At 36.7% G+C, this 19608-nt stretch overlaps 1 protein-coding gene across 2 annotated transcripts in view; it reads right to left on the reverse strand.

Annotated features, from left to right (window-relative positions):
• Positions 1 to 19608, reverse strand: part of NEGR1 (neuronal growth regulator 1) — a 942943-nt gene that overhangs the window by 203355 nt on the left and 719980 nt on the right. For both annotated transcript variants that reach the window (XM_011977699.1, XM_011977695.1), the window contains one exon: positions 13550 to 13670. In XM_011977699.1, coding sequence (XP_011833089.1) covers positions 13550 to 13670 — 121 coding nt within the window. The remainder of the gene's footprint in view (positions 1 to 13549; positions 13671 to 19608) is intronic.

Genomic DNA, 19608 nt, shown 5'->3' on the forward strand with positions numbered 1-19608 from the left:
GAGGTAGTTATTATTAGTCCCATTTTATAGATGAGAAAACAGACATTTAAGATGATTAGGTTAATTTATCTTGCACCATCTGATAAGTGGCAGAATCAAGATTTAAGTATAGGTCCTCTGACTACTGGTGCCCTCCCAAAGTAGCAATTGACATTCAAATCGCTAAGTAGAAACCAGGATATTGTATCTAAGTTTGGAGAGATAAATCAGAAATCATGGGTACTTCAAGAAAATCGAGTCAAGCCAGGGAATGAAACCAAGAGAGCTAAATAGCCAAGTGGTATGTGGCACCCAGGACAGGAAAGCCAGGTTTGATCCAAGAGGTGAGTCTAATGGGTAAAAAATTAGCAACAACAAAAAAAGTTATCTGGATATATCTCTGGACCAGAAGCCTCTTGACTATGTATTTGGGGCTTAGTCATGTCTTTCAGTGCAGCCTGTTAGAGCAGCTGTGTCCAGCTTCCCATAGTCAGCCTCCCAGGCTTCTTGCAGCCTGAAATGAGAAACGTACAATAGGTTCTCCCCTCCTTCCCTGCTCAAACTCTCTCCAACATACACACACTCTCAGTATCAATTACTGTTTGTTTTTCTTCCTCGAGGTTCACTAAATATTTGGATGGAAGAAAGTCCCTCCTCACAGTGTATATGCAGAATATAGTCAAGAATGGAAGAAAAATGCAACCTATCCAAATGACAAGAAAGCAGCATTTTAGAGTAATTCTAAAATTCTCTCTAAAGTTCAAGTTCTAGTGATGGTATGAGGTTACTGTATTCTGCTTGGCTTGGCCAAATCATCATCATAACATCAAATACTTCTTTTTCTAACATCATTCCAGTTTTAAGTTTTCATACATTTGTGTGATTTTTGATTAATGTCCATCTTCCTTATTAGAGTAAAACTCTGTTAGGGGAGGTTCCAGGTTGATTTTGTTATTCATTGTATTCTAAGCATGCACTATAGTGGTAGATAGTTAATAGGCATAGAGTAATTGTTGCGTGCTTGTCTGAATGAATTTTATTTTTATATTTTTGTAATTCTTAGTTTTTTCATCTGTGAAATGGGAAAAATGAAGCCAATCACAAAGTGTTAATGTTAAAATGTTTTGAAAAATATTTAATGTGTAATATTTATGCACATATATGCCAAATGCAGTAGGCACTAGATTATGATAGGTGTTATTGTTCAATGATAGAGTCTGTTTCTTAGAACAGATACATTTCCTCTCAGCTGGCAGAAAAATATTAAATATTGAGCATTCAGGAAATTATTTTTAAAGAAAAGATCTCAGAGTGACTGAAAAGATCATGGCATCATGATTTCAAGATGTGCCAAACTCAGTATCAATTACATGTGCATCATCAATCTCATCTAAGCTTTTCACAGATTTAACAAAAAAGAAAAGTGAAAGGGAGGAGGAGGAGCAAGAACTGCTAGATACCAGAGAGAAATGAAAATTTATGTGAATATGCTGCTATGGCAACCTACTGGTTTATGTGCTGCTTGATACTTTAGGCTTGAAAACAATATGTATCATTTATTCCTAGGAACAGGCTGAAGAATATCATGCATCACTGTCTTAGCCCCAAGGGGTATCTATCTTTAGTTGTGCATTTGAATAAATTAATGTTATTATAATATATTAGACACTTTAATGAATCTAGACTTTATTAAGCTATTTAAAATGTATGTCTTGTTTACTTTATCAATTTTAATGAAATTAATACTTTTAGATTAGAGACCTTTGGGCTGATTTCCTTGTGACAGTTAGATTCGCATGGGAGGATATTCCCTTTTAACTCTACATTAAATAAACAATGGCTACAGTACAGATGTCAAGCCTCCCTGACTGCTTTGAGTTCCTGTATCCCTGACAACCTGACCTATGACTGGATTTCTCCCCACCACTTCAACTATTTTTCTAATATCAATATGCCCATGACTTTAATGTAAAATATTACCCCATAATATAACAACACAACCATTTCTCAGAAACTATATTCACAAAGAAAAAATCCTGAGAAGCCAGAATTGAGCAACAGAAATCAGCTTCCTTTCTCTAATCGTGTATGGGGTTTACAATGTCCTGCAATCTAAGGTGACAGGATTCATTTGTACTAATAGTCTCTCGCCAATTTGAAAGTGTGTTAAAATAAGAATGGCTCTATTTTATATTTAGTAAAAGGTTATAACGCAGTCTTCCAACAGAGTGTATCATTCATGCCAAATACCATGATATGTGTTGGGGACATGATAGTGAACAAGGCAGAATCCTCATTTCCAGGTAGATTAGAGCTTAGCAGGAGAGATGAAAAAGTAAAATAATAAGTTGTGTTTAGTGTAATAAGTGCTTGTTAGATATGAGTCCATGAGGGTACGTTTGAAGAACTCCCTCCCCAGGTAGAAAAAAGCTTGTTGTGGTAGCTTTCCTGGAGAAGGTGACATCCCCATGGAGACTAAAGGACTAGGTAGTGGAAGGCTGCCAGGCAAAGGCAACCAGGAATGGGTATGTGTGTGGAAGGAGCTTACAAACGAAGGAACCAACATTTGAAGAGGCCTGAAAGAGAGAGCTCATGTCACAGTCTGGGAATAGAAATATTTCAGGATAGCCACAGCTCCTGTTGTGTGAGGGTAGAATGGCAAGATTCATAGGCAGAGAAGAATACAGGGGCCAGAACGTAATGAAACCTATATACCACTCCCTGTTATTAGGATTTTATTCCAGGGACAGTGAAGAAACACTGACAGGCTGCATGCATAAAGTCTAAGATCAATTATTTATTTTAGAAAGATCATCATGCATTTTTAAAACACGAAGTAATTCCAGCTGTTTATGGGCAGACTCTGCGTGTGAAGTACTAACTTCTTGATTCTAGTATGTCCCAAACCGAACTAAGTGTGGGCCCTCCCAAACCTTTTTCTTGTGGTCCAGCCTCAGCCAGTGGCTTCACTTTTGTCTTGTTGTCTAGATGGAAAACAGAATTGTGTTCAAATTTTCCTTTCTTTATATCCAATTAGTCACTGAAATAGGCAAATACTACCTTTCTTCTCTCTTGCTTTTTAATTGCATATCCAGTACTCTAGGCCATATTTAAACTTTCCCATTCATTTCTCCCAACTACTCTAAGAAATATTTTGTGAAGACATACAAGCTGCCAGCAAACATACACAAAATGCTCAGCTTCACTAATCATCAGAGAAATGCAAATTAAAACCACAGTGAGATACCATCTCACACCAGTCAGAATGGCTATTATTAAAAAGTCAAAAAACAACAGATGTTGGTGTGGATGTGGAGAAAAGTGTATGCTTGTACATGGCTGGTAGAAATGTAAATTAGTTCAACTTCCATGGAAAACACTATGGAGATATCTCAAATAAATAAAAACAGAGTTACTATTTGGCCCAACAATTCCACTACCAGAGGAAAACAAATAATTATTTTAAAAAGTCACTTGCACTTGTATGTTTATCATAGCAGTATTCACAATAGCAAAGTCATGAATCAATTGAAGTATCTGTCAGTGGTTGATTGGATAAAGAAAATGTGGCACATATATTCAGTGAAATACTATGCAGCCATATAAAGAATAAAATCATGCCCTTTGCAGCAGCATGGATGCAGTTATACACCATTATCCTAAGTGAAATAACTCAGAACCAGAAAATCAAATACTGCATTCTCACTTATAAGTGGGAGTTAAAAAATGGGTACACATGGACATAAAAATGGAAACAATAGACACTGAGGATTCCAAAAGTGGGGAGGGTGGGAGAGGAGTGAGGGATGAAAAATTACTTATTGGGTACAATGTTCACTAGTTGGGTGTTGGGTACCCTAGAAACCCAAATCTCACCATAATGCAACATACACATATAACAGCCTTACACATGTACCTGCTGAATCTAAAATGAATAAATTAATTAATTAAATTAAACTACTGCCACACACAAAAAAGAGACTAGATTGTTTTAGAACTCTTGAAAATCCCCTCAATAGCTTCCCAACACCTCTGGAATCCAGTCCCAATGCGTTGTAACATTTAAGACCCTCCAAGTCTTTCCCTTAGGTGCCTTTCTAGCCCTAACTCCTGTTATACTTGATTTCGTATCCTGCACACCAGGACATTTAAAAGCCTTCTGCATAATGCTTACATGACATTGATCATGTTCCTCTCTTGCCCATGATTATTCTTAACTCCGTGGAATGTTTGGACATGCTGCTCATCCTTTGGCATCCAGCAAAAAAATCTACATTTGCCCTGAAGTATGCTGTAATCCTTTTATTTGAATAAAATGGGCTCTTACTGTGCACTTTCTCAGGACTTGGCTTAGGGTTCCCAGAAAATTTTCTTACTTAGTACTTATTTCATTTTGCTGATTTTTATGACAAGTCCTACACTCTAAGTCACAGGATGCAAACTGGAGGTGGCCCACTTTCATCCTTGTTTGACTGACCCAGTGTTTTCAATATAATAATATGTGTCTCACATGGGCATGTGCTCTTCAGTTCCCAGTAGTTGAAATGCTTTCAGTTATTTCATATACTTATTTAAATCTCTGGTCTTGACTGTTAAAGTCATCACAAACATAGTGAGAGTTGTACTGAGACCACATTGGTTATTAAAAGAAATATCATCAAATGAAATAAATAAAAAAACAACATAATACTACATAGTGAAATATAATAATGAGATAACACTAGAAATGCAAGTTTATTCAATTCAGGACCTTTTCTTTCCTTTTCAATTTATCTCACAGATAAATGAAAAATTGAAACTTTTCAAATTATCTCCCAGGTGAATGAAGAAATGAAATCTGAAGTTAGAAGAGAAGACCACTTTTAATCTGAAATAGTAATAAGGTTATTTCTAGTATTCTTCTAAATCAAAACACATAACTGCCTACTGTGGTAAGAACCACCTTGTGAATGATAACATAAAAGTAAAAGAGAAACAGAATATACTTCTAGTCCCTTCTGAATAATCAAAGTTGTAATATAAAATCTAGAAGAGAGATATCCTGACATAGGAGTCTGGAAATTAGGTCTGTGCTTTCCTTCAAGTCATTTCACCTTCAAAAGATACAGTTTTTATTATCATATTAATCTGGTTAGAGTTATACAAGGAATGAGTAAGATAGTACGTAGTGAGTTGTAAAATATGTGTTATAAGATAGCGAAGTCAGCATATAAGGTAAACTTGCATGTCGTGAAAATGAATCTTGAAAATTCCTTAAACTTCCTTGTTTCAAACTACTATACTTTACGATAGTTTTCAAAATGGAAAGCAAGTATCTTAAAGTAGAAATAAAATGACTAGTTGGAGTGTGAGAAAAAAATAACAGAAGGTCCATTTGTATTGTATTCTTACCTCATTTAAAAAATTTTCTCTGTCACAGGTCATTTAATACATGAATACACTAGTTCAGAAATGCATAACCATAAGTAAAAATTGGTATGGAAATATTGTTAGTTTTTGCTAAATTTTATATTTTACTCATAGGAATATATGTTTTAAAAAATGTTGCTGACCCCTGCTTTACATCACTGTTGATGAGTGAGCACTAGATATAGTAGTTGGCTTTGTTTCAGAGCCGTGTTCCATTAAACAAACATTTTCAACTTTGAAACCTCATTAAAAATAGAGAGACGCTCACACCAGTTAGAATGGTGATCATTAAAAAGTCAGGAAGCAACAGATGCTGGAGAGGATGTGGAGAAATAGGAACACTTTTACACTGTTGCTGGGACTGTAAACTGGTTTAACCATTGTGGAAGACAGTGTGGCAATTTCTCAAGGATCTAGAACTAGAAATACCATTTGACCCAGCCATCCCATTACTGGGTATATACCCAAAGGATTATAAATCATGCTGCTATAAAGACACATGCACACGTAGGTTTATTGCTGCACTATTCACAATAGCAAAGACTTGGAATCAACCCAAATGTCCATCAGTGACAGACTGGATTAAGAAAATGTGGCACATATACACTATGGAATACTATGCAGTCATAAAAAAGGATGAGTTCATATCCTTTGTAGGGACATGGATGCAGCTGGAAACCATCATCCTCCGCAAACTATTGCAAGAACAGAAAACCAAACACTGCATGTTCTCACTCATAGATGGGAATTGAACAATGAGAACACTTGGACACAGGAAGGGGAACATTACACACAGGGGCCTGCTGTGTGGTAGGGGGAGGGGGGAGGGATAGCATTAGGAGATATACCTAATGTAAATGATGAGTTAATGGGTGCAGCACAGCAACATGGCACTTGCATACATATGTAACAAAGCCACACGTTGTGCATATGTACCCTAGAACATAAAGTATAATAAAAAAGATAGAGATGCTCACCTTATCAGAGATATATGGGAATGAAGAAGACCAATTGAAGGAGCAGCCAGGTTCATATCTCCCATGGTATGTATTTTTGAAGCAGTAGAGTAACAAGTCATGCCATTTAATTAGATGTGCTATCTAGCTTTTTCTCTCTTCCTCTCTCTCTCATGTAGCACCCCATGCTTAAGAATTGACTCTATGTAAGTGAATTAATGTGAACATTTTGCAAAGTCACCACACATAATAAAGCCTTGAAAATCATAACTTGCTATGCAAATGTAATGTATTCATAATTTTGACATAAATAAATTGCATGAAAACAGTAAAGAAAGGGGAATCAAAATTTTCCTACATACAAAATAATTTTAACTCATTTTGTTGGTTTCCTCAAAAATATAAAAAGGGGAGAAGTCCTGCAGCAAAGTGAATACTCACATAAAATTTATAGCCTGCTTAGACAATCAGGTAGTAAATATTTAGAATAGAAAAGAGGAGAGGAATGGTCATTACCCTATTATGATTTCTCAAGTTCATGTTACCACTGTAAAATCCAGAATGAAAAATAATCATTATCTAAAGTGAAACTTAATATTAACCTTACTGAAACAGGTCACCATGCCTCTGTGTAAAGTGAACATGGCATATTTCTACATGGTTGACTTTAGGTATTTTCCTATCTCTTGATTGGTACCTGCATACATTTTGTACGTGTCTATGCATGCATCTTTTATGCACATAGATAACTAACCCTTCTTACCAGGGCAAAATGATAAACATCATCACAATTTTTTTTTCTATAGCAGCGTTATAAGGAATGACTTAAAAGTGAATAGGCTAAAGTTTGAAATATGTGCTTAAAAGTCAAGATATTATAGGCTCCACACTGCCAAATGCAAAACTTTCCATTTTTTAGGTACACAGCTTTTAAACTAAGACATTTAAAATATTAATGTTTTATTACATACTTCTTTTTCATTCCTGGGAGTAATTTATATGTACCTCATTTGCAACGTTTTCATACCTATATTAAATTACAATAGAGGAATAGGAAAGAAATACTGTTGCAGCTAAAAAATTCCAAAAAAGCATTTTTACAATTAGCCCTTTGCCTAAAAACAAGAAAAGTAAGTAAAATATGATTTTTAAAATCTATTCACTTATTTAATATTTTATTTTTAATTGACTAATAACTTTATATATGTATAGGGTATAATGTGGTGTTTTCATATATGTATACATTGTGGAATGACTAAATCAAGCTAACGTATCAGTTGCCTAAAAGCCTGCGCTTTTGCCTAGAGCAGTTAAAATGGTCATGAGAAATCAGAAAGCATGTATTTCTAGACCTCAGGCTTGAATTTAAGGTAATCTAGAAAAAGAGGAGGGGATTCAAAGCTGCAGACAAAATAACAAAATTCTCATATAAGACAAGATGGCAATATCATCTTCACAAAGTAATACAGATTCACATTTTAGCAATACCTATTGAAATACCAGTATATAACAATTCATGCTTTTAGCCTTAATCTGAAATGAACGTACTATTCTCAAACAATAGATTAATTGAATTTCATATCACCAAAAACATTTGCTTAATGATACTTTGGATGTTCTGAAATTGTCTTTTCATTGCATATGCATATAGAGAGTATATTTCTACTTAACAACCTTCTATATTATTAAGGAAAAAAGTTTAAATATTTGGCTCTGTTTATAACTCTAATTTTCCCAAGGCTTAAATAAATACAGAGTAAAATTAAGTCCATTGATACGCCTCATTCCAGGTGTGCTGAAATAAACTGTGATGATAAAAAATGACTATCTTATCCTAAGAGGTAATATTTTAATAACTGGTATATAACATTAGTCACTCTCATGGTGGAATAAACTAAAAACCAAATGACTAATATTTCTAATATAAAAAATACTTAGATCATGCATGAGAGAGATAGTGTGGGAGCCGTTTTTGAAGATGGCATCAGATGACTTTCACCTCTTGATATTTATGTCCCTGTGCTGTCCCCTCTCACATTGACAATTTCAGGGCATCCAAAGTCCCATTTAGCAAATGCTTTTGATGACGTGAAATCACATTGAATAAGGTTTCCCCATGTAGTTAATAATATATTACGGATATGAGAGAGTATGACTTTTGAAACTAGGTTATAAAGGACATGGCAGCTTCTATCTAGCTCTCTCCTGGATCACTAATACTGGATGAAGCCCGTTACCTGTGGGGACATCCACGTGGCAATTAACTGAGTCCATCTGCCAATAACTAGCACTACTTGCTTGGTGTGTGGGTCAGTCATCTTGGAAGCAGACTCTCCAGCCCCAGTCAAGCCTTCAGATGAGTAGCACCAGGTGACATCTTGACTGCAATCTTATGAGAGACACAGTAATAGCCATCCAGCCAAACTGCTCCTGGATTCCTGACCCACACAGGCTGCTTGAGATAGTTAGTGCTTATTGGTGTTAGCTGCTAAGTTTTGGGTTAATTTGTTACCTAGCAATAGATAACTAATAGTGGCATCAGAAACAAGGGAAAGAACATGGGTCGAGAGGTTATCACATCTAAAATATCTTGATGGTCATGCAAAGCTGAATGCTCTTCAGGTTACGTCTCTTGTGCCTCAGTTTTTTCAACAGTAAATTGATGACAGTAAATCTTATCTCACAGAGGTCTGAACAATAAATGAGATAAAAGAATTCAAAGAAACTGGAAAGTGTTTTTTTCCCTCAGTAACTATATATTTCTTTCTTTTCTTTAAATTGTGCTTAATTTTACAGTCTTTCTTTTAAGGGGTTTTAAGCTGATTGTTGTTAGCACACAGAAATGGACTTTACAGGATGTTGAAGAACTGCAGGCAGAGATAGGGCTATGGATGTTCAGGCACTGCCTCTGTTTTTCATTTGTGTTTATTTGTTTATGTTTATCTGGATGAAGAGCTGGTTTTGAAGATCTTGATTTAAGATAAATGAATATTTATAAACATTCTCTCACATAGAAGTAAAGTGATCATATAAGTTATTTCTGAGTATTTATGTAAGCCTGAAATAAAAAAAAACAGTCTCTAGGAAACAAAACTCTAGATCATGCAGAGATAAACTCTGTTCCTCTCTGACAGGGTCTCTGACAGCTTCATGTTCCCAGTTAAAACCTCAGAGGTCAAGAAATCAACTCTGAAACATGCTGTATCTGTTTCTGCTGTGTTCCTCTTGACTCAATTTTTCTGTGTCCTTGATTAAATAAATTGGGAAATTATAAGTGAGTGTTTGTACGTGCAGTTTCTTATTTTGCAAATCCATAAACAACTTGGAATGCTTTTACTCTTGGTATTTCACATTGACATTTCAAATAAGTTTTGATAGACTCTTAAGGGCCTTGACCTACACTGGGTGCCATAGTATAGGGGTTAAACCCATGGACTCTGCATGAAGATTTATAAGACTTCCTGGGTTTAAATCCCAGTTCTGCCACTAACTGCATGAACTTGTGCAAATTACTTAAAAGCATTCTATGCTTTGGTTTCCTCAGGCAAAAGTTAAGAATCATATTTACCTTACAGGTTTGTTTTAAGAGTAAAATGGGTAGCCGGGCACGGTGGCTCACGCCTGTAATCCCAGCACTTTGGGAGGCCGAGGCGGGCTGATCATGAGACCAGGAGATCGAGACCATCCTGGCTAACACGGTGAAACCCCGTCTCTACTAAAAATATAAAAAAATAGCCAGGCGTGTGGTGGGCGCCTGTAATCCCAGGTGCTCGGGACGCTAAGGCAGGAGAATGGCGTGAACCCAGGAGGCGGAGCTTGCAGTGAGCTGAGATCGCTCCATGGCACTCCAGGCTGGGCGACAGAGCGAGACTCCGTCTCAAAAAAAAGATAATGGCACCTCTAAATGACTGGAGATAATAAATGTTATACTATAAAAAAAGAAAAAAAAAAGAGTAAAATGGGTAAATATTAGTAACTTAGAACACTACCTGTGCAACAGCAGGTGCTTGCTAAATAGATAGCTTTTTATTTATTTTTATTTTTTCATTTTTTATTTTTTTGAGACAGAGTTTTGCTCTGTCTCCAGGCTGGAGTGTAGTGGCATGATCTCGGTTCACTGCAGTTTCCGCCTCCCGGGTTCAAGCGATTCTCCTGCCTCAGCCTCCTGAGTAGCTGGGACTACAGGTGCCTGTCATCATGCCCAGCTAATTTGTTTTATTTTTAGTAGAGATGGGGTTTCACCATGTTGACCAGGGTGGTCTGAATCTCATGACCTCGTGATCCACCCGTCTTTGCCTCCCAAAGTGCTGGGATTACAGGCGTAAGGCACCGTCCCTGAATAGCTTTTGATTTTGATGAAGTAAATAATTGAATGGCCTGGGCGTTTATGGTGAATCTACATAGTGAGTGCAACCATTCAGCAACCGGAATCCTTCTCTTTCCTACTCCCTGCGTATGCTCAACTTTGCTTAACTTTAGTTTTGAAAGGAAATTAATCATTACCATGATATTTGAGAATTTCAATATTGCCTCAAATATATCCCTAAAGATGATAAATGTATGCTTCACTCTGAACTGAAAATATGCTTGCCTTTCACAAGTGCATTTGATTTTCACAGCTGCATTTTTCTAGGTGTGTGAGTGTGTTGGGGAGGACATTGATTGGGGAAAATCAATCTACTTTTTCCTTTTTAGCAAATGGTTCTGAACTCCTTTGAAAATCTAATAAAAGCTGTAGTCCATCTCCACAGCACAAAAAAAAAAATCACTGAAGCTATGATTGTGGGCACCAATTGGCCCTTTTCTATATTTACTATAGGCCAAGAAAGTGGACCGAGGATTATTGTAGCTTTTTTTTTTTTTTTTTTGACAATGGTTGCTGAATTTAGAAAAGAGAAAAAGGGAGAGCAGAAAAAAAATCCAGGACATTGCTTCAGAAAGTATTGGAAACAAAATGGCCTTTAACAAAGAAGCTCTGATTGTTAGCTTTTAAGAAATTAATGACACAAATTAAAAAGTGACTTTGAAAGGTATGTAAAATAGTCTGTCAGTGTTATTTATACAGTGTTTTGTAGAGAACCAGGGATTTGGGGGACTCCTGCAACGACGTCCTAATTTATAGGAGGGTTGTGAACAGGTAGAATTGAGACTCCATTTACCCAGCATCTACTAGAGAAGTGCTGTGTTCATAAATATTACTTCTTGGGCTTCCAAATAAGATTGTACATGAACAAAGAGTTCCATAAGTTACAAAGGATTGAGAACCACTTTTCTGGATATTTGTCCTTATAGATAATTACAAACTGAAACTTCTCAACCTGGGTTATCAAAATCTGAGAAAGGCTATATTGGCAGATGTACAATATTGTAGGGTGAAATGAGAGTGACCACAGTCCAGTTTACCTAATTCTCAGTATATAAAAATATGGAGTCTTCTACTAAGCTACAAAAAGGCAAATTTAGAATTGGTAAAAGCATATAAATTAGTAGAAAGAATTTAAAAATTGAACAACCCAAATTATAGAATAAGTTGCATATAAAATAGTTAAAAAATTTTTTAGGCAAAACCAGTCAGAAGAAATGAGACAGTTCTGGGGATATTCTCCCTTATTATTCAGATTGATTGTAAAAAGGGATATTGTCTTCCACAAATCTTTTGATTTCAGTTCCAGAAAAAAAATACCTGCTGGTATCACATACATTCTTATCCTTTGTGGTAATATCTAAGTCCTTATATAATTTCACCAGTTTTCTGTTCAGATATTTAGCTGAAATTTATTATGAGCCATGACATAAGTAAATGATATCATTTGGAGGTGTCTCACCCAAAATCTCATCCTGGATTTAATCTGAATTGTAATCCCCATGTGTTGGGGGAGAGAGCCATGGGCTGTGATTAGATCATGCGGGCAGTTCCCCCATCCTGTTCTCATGATAGTGAGTTCGCACAAGATCTGAAGGTTTTATAAGGGAGTTTTCCCCCTTTTGTTCGGCACTTCTCTCTCCTGCCGCCTAGTGAAGAAGGACGTGTTTGCTTCCCCTTCCACTGTGACTGTAAGTTTCCCGTGGCCTCCCCAGTCATGTGGAACTGTGAGTCAATTAAACCTCTCTCCTTCATAAGTTACCCAGTCTTGGGCAGTTCTTTATAGCAGCATGAGAACGGACTAATACAGTATGTAAACTCTCTCTCTATATGTATGTGTGTGTGTAAACCATATATATGGTATATATATTTGCACACATATATATGTGTGTATATATATAGGATATATATGGTATATATGCCATATATATATACACACACACACGTTGTACAGTATGGAATTGCCAACACTTGGCTTTTTTGACTTCGAAAGTGGGAATTCCTTATGGTTTAACCTAGCATTTGCTTGAATATATTCCTCCCTAGTTTTGATGCAGAATCTATACAGTATAGATAATTCCCTCTTCTCTGCATTATAGATTCCAGTTTACCCACAGGGGTCCTGTGACTTTTTTGCTGGCTTGATAACAGCATTTGAAGAGGTCTGAATGAGCCTACTGGCTGAAAGTAAAGAGAAAGTTGTCAAGTCCTGTCTTATCTTATTCAGTAGCTCTTGCCAAGATTTTTGGGTCTTCTCAAGGGAGTAATCACACAGAGTTGAAATTAGAGCAACCCTAAAATTCCATTGGTTAGTCCTCTAGGCATGCATTTTATCTCCTCTACAGTCTCTTTAGTGACAGAATCTCTAAAACACAGTGTCCTATACAACAAAATGTTAAACTATCTTGTGGGAGAATAAGGCAGGTGAAAGGATTGAGGCTTATCAAGGAAGCCAGGCAAAGACAGCAATTCCTATTGCTTTTGAAGTGCTCTTGTGGAAGCTGTACTCAAGTCCTTTAAGAGCTGGTTTACTTCCCAAATAAACTGAGTTGCCAGCAAGAGCAATGGTGTGGTGTTTCAGGAGGGAGGGGAAGAAATGAAATGCATCAGTGATGGGGGATTTGCAGGCATTTCTGAGATCACACAAACCAAAGTGGACATATCTTCTGGATGCTATTAGCTACTCATCCCTCCCACATGGGCCCCTTCAGTTTGCTTGCTGGAGAGGAGGCTGCTGAGAATCATTCAAGCCAGTTAAAGAAATTGCCTAAAGTAAGTATCTGAAACACAAACACATTATCTCAAAGTGCTTAGAACACAGTAATAATCACAAAGTCCTTACTTCTTCTCTCCTTTGTACCATTCAAAGGCTGGAGGTGGCACACCTGCACCTTCGCATCTTATCAGGCCACTGCGTCCTGGGGTCACGGTGCCAGATTTAATTTCCTGAATAGTAGGAGCAACTGCAAAAGAAACAAACAAACAAATACTAGTGGATAAGTACAAATAATCCTCAACAGAAATATGACACGCATATATTTTTATTCCTTCTATATTCAAAGCAAACTTATGCCTGATAGACCAATGCATCATATTTTCAGTGTTTTATGCTTCAAATACAAGACTAGTCATTTTCAGCTTCATTTTTCAAGTTGAGCAACAGATGAATGTTTTCAGGGAGTGCAGGGTAAATGCAATACATTTTGGCCTTCCTTTATATTGGAAAAATGGCATTGGTGAGGGTAACACTTCATCTGTACTCCAGTCCAACTCTACTGCAATAATAGTTCTCATCTATTGAGTGATCACAGGGAGCCAGTCACTGGGCTAGGTGCTTTACATTCTCCATTTTCTCACAAAAATACTCTAAGCTTGATGGTATTATCTCAATTTTACAAATGTGAAAACTAAAGTTCAGAGATGTTAAATGAATTGTCAAGATCACACAGCTACTTAGTTGCAGAAGTTGGCTTTGAAGTCAGGCGTGTTAACTCAAAGCCTGGGCTCTTGACATATTCTGTGTTTTTTCCTGCCTCCTCCCTATGCTTTAGTAATTTAGTGATTTTTTTCTTTAATGTAGTTTCTTCTGTATGAATGCTGTTTTTCCCATTTCCACAGATTCAAGATCCATTTTAGGCATCAGTGTCTCCATGCTCTTCCCTATTGCTCTAGCAAGAAAAAGTTTCCCCTCCTCTGCGTATCTGGATCTCTCATACCATGAACGTTCTATCATATATTGATAGAAATGTATTGCATTGTATCATGTACTGTATTTATGGGTATGCCAGACTTCCTTTTCAGTTCTTTGGAGGCAGGGATAAATATCTGATTCATCTTTGTATATTCCAAGATTATTGCACAGTGCCTAGCACAGTGTGATGCTTAAAAACCTTTTTTTTTGCAGCATAACTTTTTTTTTTTTTTTATCCTTCACATAGTTATTCAGCTGTCAACATGTGCCAGGCATTTCTCAAGGAACAAAGCAGTTAATTGCCCTGAGGTGATGAAGCTTATATTCTAGATGGGGTAACAAATGGGGAGACAGACTATAAGCAGCAGATGTCGCAAATTAGTAGTTTAAATAAAATGTTAGAAGGTGATAAACAATACAGTAAAATAAAAACAAAACCCTTATAGTTGCAAGGTAAGAGGAATCAGAGAAAGGAATGGATTGAAGTTTTCGATAGGGTAATCTGAGTAGGCCTCATTGAGATGCTAAGATTTGCACAAAAACTAGATGTGAATGAGTGAGTTAGCTATGTGGATATTTAGAGACAGAGCCTTGTAGGAAGAGGGAAGAGCTTGCAGTAAGACACTGAGGCTGAAGCTAGCCTAGTTTGTTTAAGAAATAGCAAGATTGGTGTGGCCGATACAAGAGAAAGGAGAGCAGGAGCAGATAGGAACAATTTTCAGTGGATTCCAAGTTTATACCAAAGAGAAACAAAGGATGGAAGATTGGGTAGGACCTCTTGGGTCATTTCAAGGAATTGACTTTTATTCTAGGACAAATGGTGAATCCCTGCAGAGTAGAGATAAAATCTGATCGGTTTTTTGAAAAGGTGACTCTGGCTGCTGTGTTGAAAAAAGACCATCGTGAGGCTAGGATAAAAGTCTAGGGATAAAGTAGGGAATGCAGTAAGCAAGGCAAATGAAGGTGGGTGGCTCACGTCAGGGTGGTAGCAGTGGAAGTGGTGGAAAGTTATTGGGCTTGTGGTCTACTGTGAAGGTGGAGCTGATAAGATTTCTAGACAGACTGAAGTGACATAGAGAAAAAAAAGAGGAGTCAAGGGTGATGTAATTTGGCTTGAGTAGCTGAAAGGTTATTGACTCAGATGAAAAGGACTGTAAATAGAAGAATTTTGGAGGGGGTTGGGCACAGTAGATCACACCTGTAATCCCAGCAGTTTGACAGGCTGAGACGGGTGGATCACCTGAGGTCAGGAGTTCGAGACCCGCCTGGCCAACATGGTGAAACCCTGTCTCTACTAAAATTACAAAAATTACTCAGGCATAGTGGTGGGCCCCTGTAATCCCAGCTACTTGGGAGGCTGAAGTGGGAGAATCGCTTTAACCCGGCAGGCAGAAGTTGCAGTGAGTTAAGACTGCCACTGCACTTCCGCCTGGGCAACAAAAGCAAAACTCCACCTCAAAAAAAAAAAAAGAAAAAAAAAAAAGAATTTTGGAGAGAAACACTAGGAGTTGTATGTATGCATCTTTTCATAAACATTTCCTTTTCTACCAAGTTTTTAACATACTATAATTCATATTTCAAATAACACTATAGCAAATTATTCAACAACTAGAATCTTGAAGATACAAAAACTAGTTCATTCAGAAATATGGCCTAAGTGTGCACTGTGGATATATTTTGATTTATTTGCAAAGCAATGAAAAAGTACAGTGTTTAATGTTTTATCAATATTCAGTGAACACTGAATATATAGTTTTCAACATATGAAAAATTATTGCACTTCTATTTCTCTGCGGTGTTTTTATTCTTATTATTTATAGTTCTAGAAAACATTGCAAGGAAAATATTTTTGTTAAAGTACTTGCTAATAAATTGGTGAAAATTAATGAAATAATATTTCCAAAAAATGTTTGCATAAGAACTGTTACAAGATAATATAGATACATATATATACACCAACACACACCTGGTTTTATATATATAATATCATATATGTATAACATTTATAATGTACATATATATATATACACCCTTATATATACATATTTATGTATATATGGGTGTATACATATATGTATATTCACAAACACAATACAAGAAATCATTTCATAATTTTAAAATTATTTTGTTAAGCAAAGTTTCATGTCACCTACAAAAGTCAATGAAATATATTAAAAAACTATAAATAAAACTCCATGCACTTGTCAATTATTAAGACACTGCTCATAACAGGTACAGGTAAGCTTGTATTTTCACTACTGTTCTCACCTGCTTTAATCTCTCTTTCCTGTCACACAAACAGGCTGTAATCTTTTATGATATCTAATTATTATTGAAGATGAAATAACCATATGCAACAGGAGATCCATCACAAGTTTCTATTGATAACCTGGTTAGTTTAATTACTCTCTTGTTTGTCAAGGGGGCCATGACTCATTATAAACAAAAGCATGAAATCTGGAACATTGTGTGAAAACCCAGGCGTAACGAACCGAAATCAAAATCTAGTTCATCATTAAAAGGCTTTTGTGCAGTACAGTATACATACGGCTCAGCACTGGGTGCTTTACCACACAAGTTAAAGGGACATGATCCTGTTATCTAGGGCTTCGTGGGCTGCTATGATGGACACCGAAAATGGAAAGATACCTAAAATGTCTTATGAAAAATATGGATAGAGAATGAATAAAAAATTAATAGCATTAATAATATGCACAAGAAAAAGTCCTAAGAGCATTTTGCAAGGTACAGAGTTAAACGTCCAAGTGTTGTGGAGTAATCAATGTGGGGAGAAGATTCTCATGCAGATATCCCTTTGTGGTTAAAATTATAAACTTGAACCGAAAGCCTCTATTGATTTTACTTGGAGACATAAAAATTCTTATTACATATTCATATTACTGTGCATCTTTTGGAAATAACTTGTTCAAAAAGAAAAGGATTCATCCATTTATTTATTCTTTATTCCTTTGTTGATTCAACAAATATTTGTATCAGGGATCACATTAATGAAAAAAATAATAATATTCCTGGCCTCACAGAGCTGATACGAAGTGATACAAACTAAGATGAAAACAGAGCAGGGTGAAACAAAAAGGAAGAGCAAGATATGTTATTTACTATGTTGCATTTCTAAGAGATCCTTGATGATAAGGTAATATTTGAACAAAGAATTAAGTGATGTGAGAAAAGGAATCATTTAGCGATTTCTAGAAAATTATTATAATAAGAAACAGGAAAGGCAAAGGTCCCGAGTGGAGAGCATGCTTGAGGTGGAAACAGGTTTAACAGGATTAAGTTTAACACACTGTTTTAGAAATAGCAAAATGGTAATCATTGCTTGAGTAGAATAGGTGAGAATAATCTAGAAGAGGAGGTGGGGCAGGGGCCTGGAGCCCAGATTCTATAGGGTCTAGTAGCCCGTGATAAAAGCTTTGAATTTTATTCTAAGCTGCTAAGATTTTGCAGATTTTGAGCAGAGTGACATGATTTAGTTAAAATCTTATAAAGATTATTTGTCTGTTGTGTGGAACATGGTCTGCAAAGAGGCAGGAGAGGAAATGGGCAGAATAGCTACGGGGTGGTAGTAATCCTTAGGATAATGAGAAAGTCATTGGCCAATGCATAGAAAAGGCAGAAACTGAGGAGAGAATGCAATTAAATAGATCATTGCTCACATTGGACCTGAATCAACTCATTTTAGTTAACTGGCATTGACTGAGCATTTTCAGTGGATTCCAAGTTTAGAAGATTCTGAACCCTATTACTCTGTATAAATAAAAGGATTCTATGTGTACAGACATGTCTGATAATGCCCAGAGAATTCCTTTCCACAGTACTTCTTAGAAATTGTGATGTACACGTAAGTCTTATGAATCTTTTATTTCAGGAGTCCCCAGTCCCTGGCCCTGTTAGGAACCGGGCTACACAGCTGGAGGTGAGTGGCAGGTGAACAAATGGAGCTTCATCTGTGTTTACAAATGCTCCCCATAACTCACATTACTGCCTAAGCTCCACCTCCTGTCAGATCAACGGCAGCATTAGATTTTCATAGGAGTGTGAACCCTTTTATGAACTGCACATGCAAGGGATGTAAGGTGCACACTCCTTATGAGAATCTAATGACTGATGATCTGACGTGGAGCTGAGGCACTGTTGCTAGCACTGGGGAGTGGCTGCAATACAGACTAATGTTAGAGGGGAATTATACACAGAGACCATAACAAATCAATTGCTTGCAGATTCATATCAAAACCCTATCAGTGAGTGGCAAGCAACAATTAAGCTGCATCTGGTGGTAGGCTTTATAATGGCAAATAAGTTGAGGTATTTCAATTGCACAGCTATATCTGGTGGCAGGCTTTAAGTCAGAATCTGAGACTTTAGTCTGCATGTGGCCCACCCATTATTTTATTTACCACTTCTGTCCGTGCCTCTTTCTTACACTGCATACTTGTCTCAGCCACAGTTTTGGTAAGCCCACAAGCTAACCCTAGCCAAAATGAGTAAAAACCAAACATCACTGGAGAGCTTCTTTGAAAAGGGGAAAAGACACAACAACCCTAAGACTGCCAACAAAAGAAAGCTGAATTTAAAAGAAAATACCAAGAGTCTTACTGAAATTACAGGTTCATTGTAACAGGTGATTCACATTCTCCAAACACACTTTGTATCATATGTGGTGACTGGCTATCCAACAAAGCCACGAAACCTTCAAAACTGCTTTACCACATGGAGACCAAGCACCCTGCATTAAAAGACAAGCCTTTGGAGTTTTTCAAAAGGAAAAAAAAAAATGTAAACATAAAGAACAGAAGCAATTATTGAAGGCCACCACTTCATCAAATGTGTCTGTACTAAAAAGCATGATTCTTCATGACTAACCACATTGCTAAAGCTAAGAAGCCCTTTCCTATTGGTGAAGAGTTGACCCTGCCTGCTGCTGAGGACATTTGTCGTGAACTTCTAGGAGAGGCTGCTGTTCAAAAGGTGGCACGTGTTCCTCTTTTGGCTAGCACCATAAATAGATGAAATAGCAGAAGATATTAAGGCATCATTGTTAGAGAGGATTAATGAATCACTGTGGTATGCAATCCAGGTTGATGAGTCTACTGATGTTGACAAGGCAACAATACTTGTTTATGTGGGATATATTTTTCAGGAGGATGTTCAGAAGGATGTGTTATGTGCACTTTTGTTGCCAGCCAACA

This window comes from Mandrillus leucophaeus, unplaced genomic scaffold (assembly GCF_000951045.1).
Source record: "Mandrillus leucophaeus isolate KB7577 unplaced genomic scaffold, Mleu.le_1.0 Scaffold103, whole genome shotgun sequence".
Classification (NCBI taxonomy): domain Eukaryota; kingdom Metazoa; phylum Chordata; class Mammalia; order Primates; family Cercopithecidae; genus Mandrillus; species Mandrillus leucophaeus.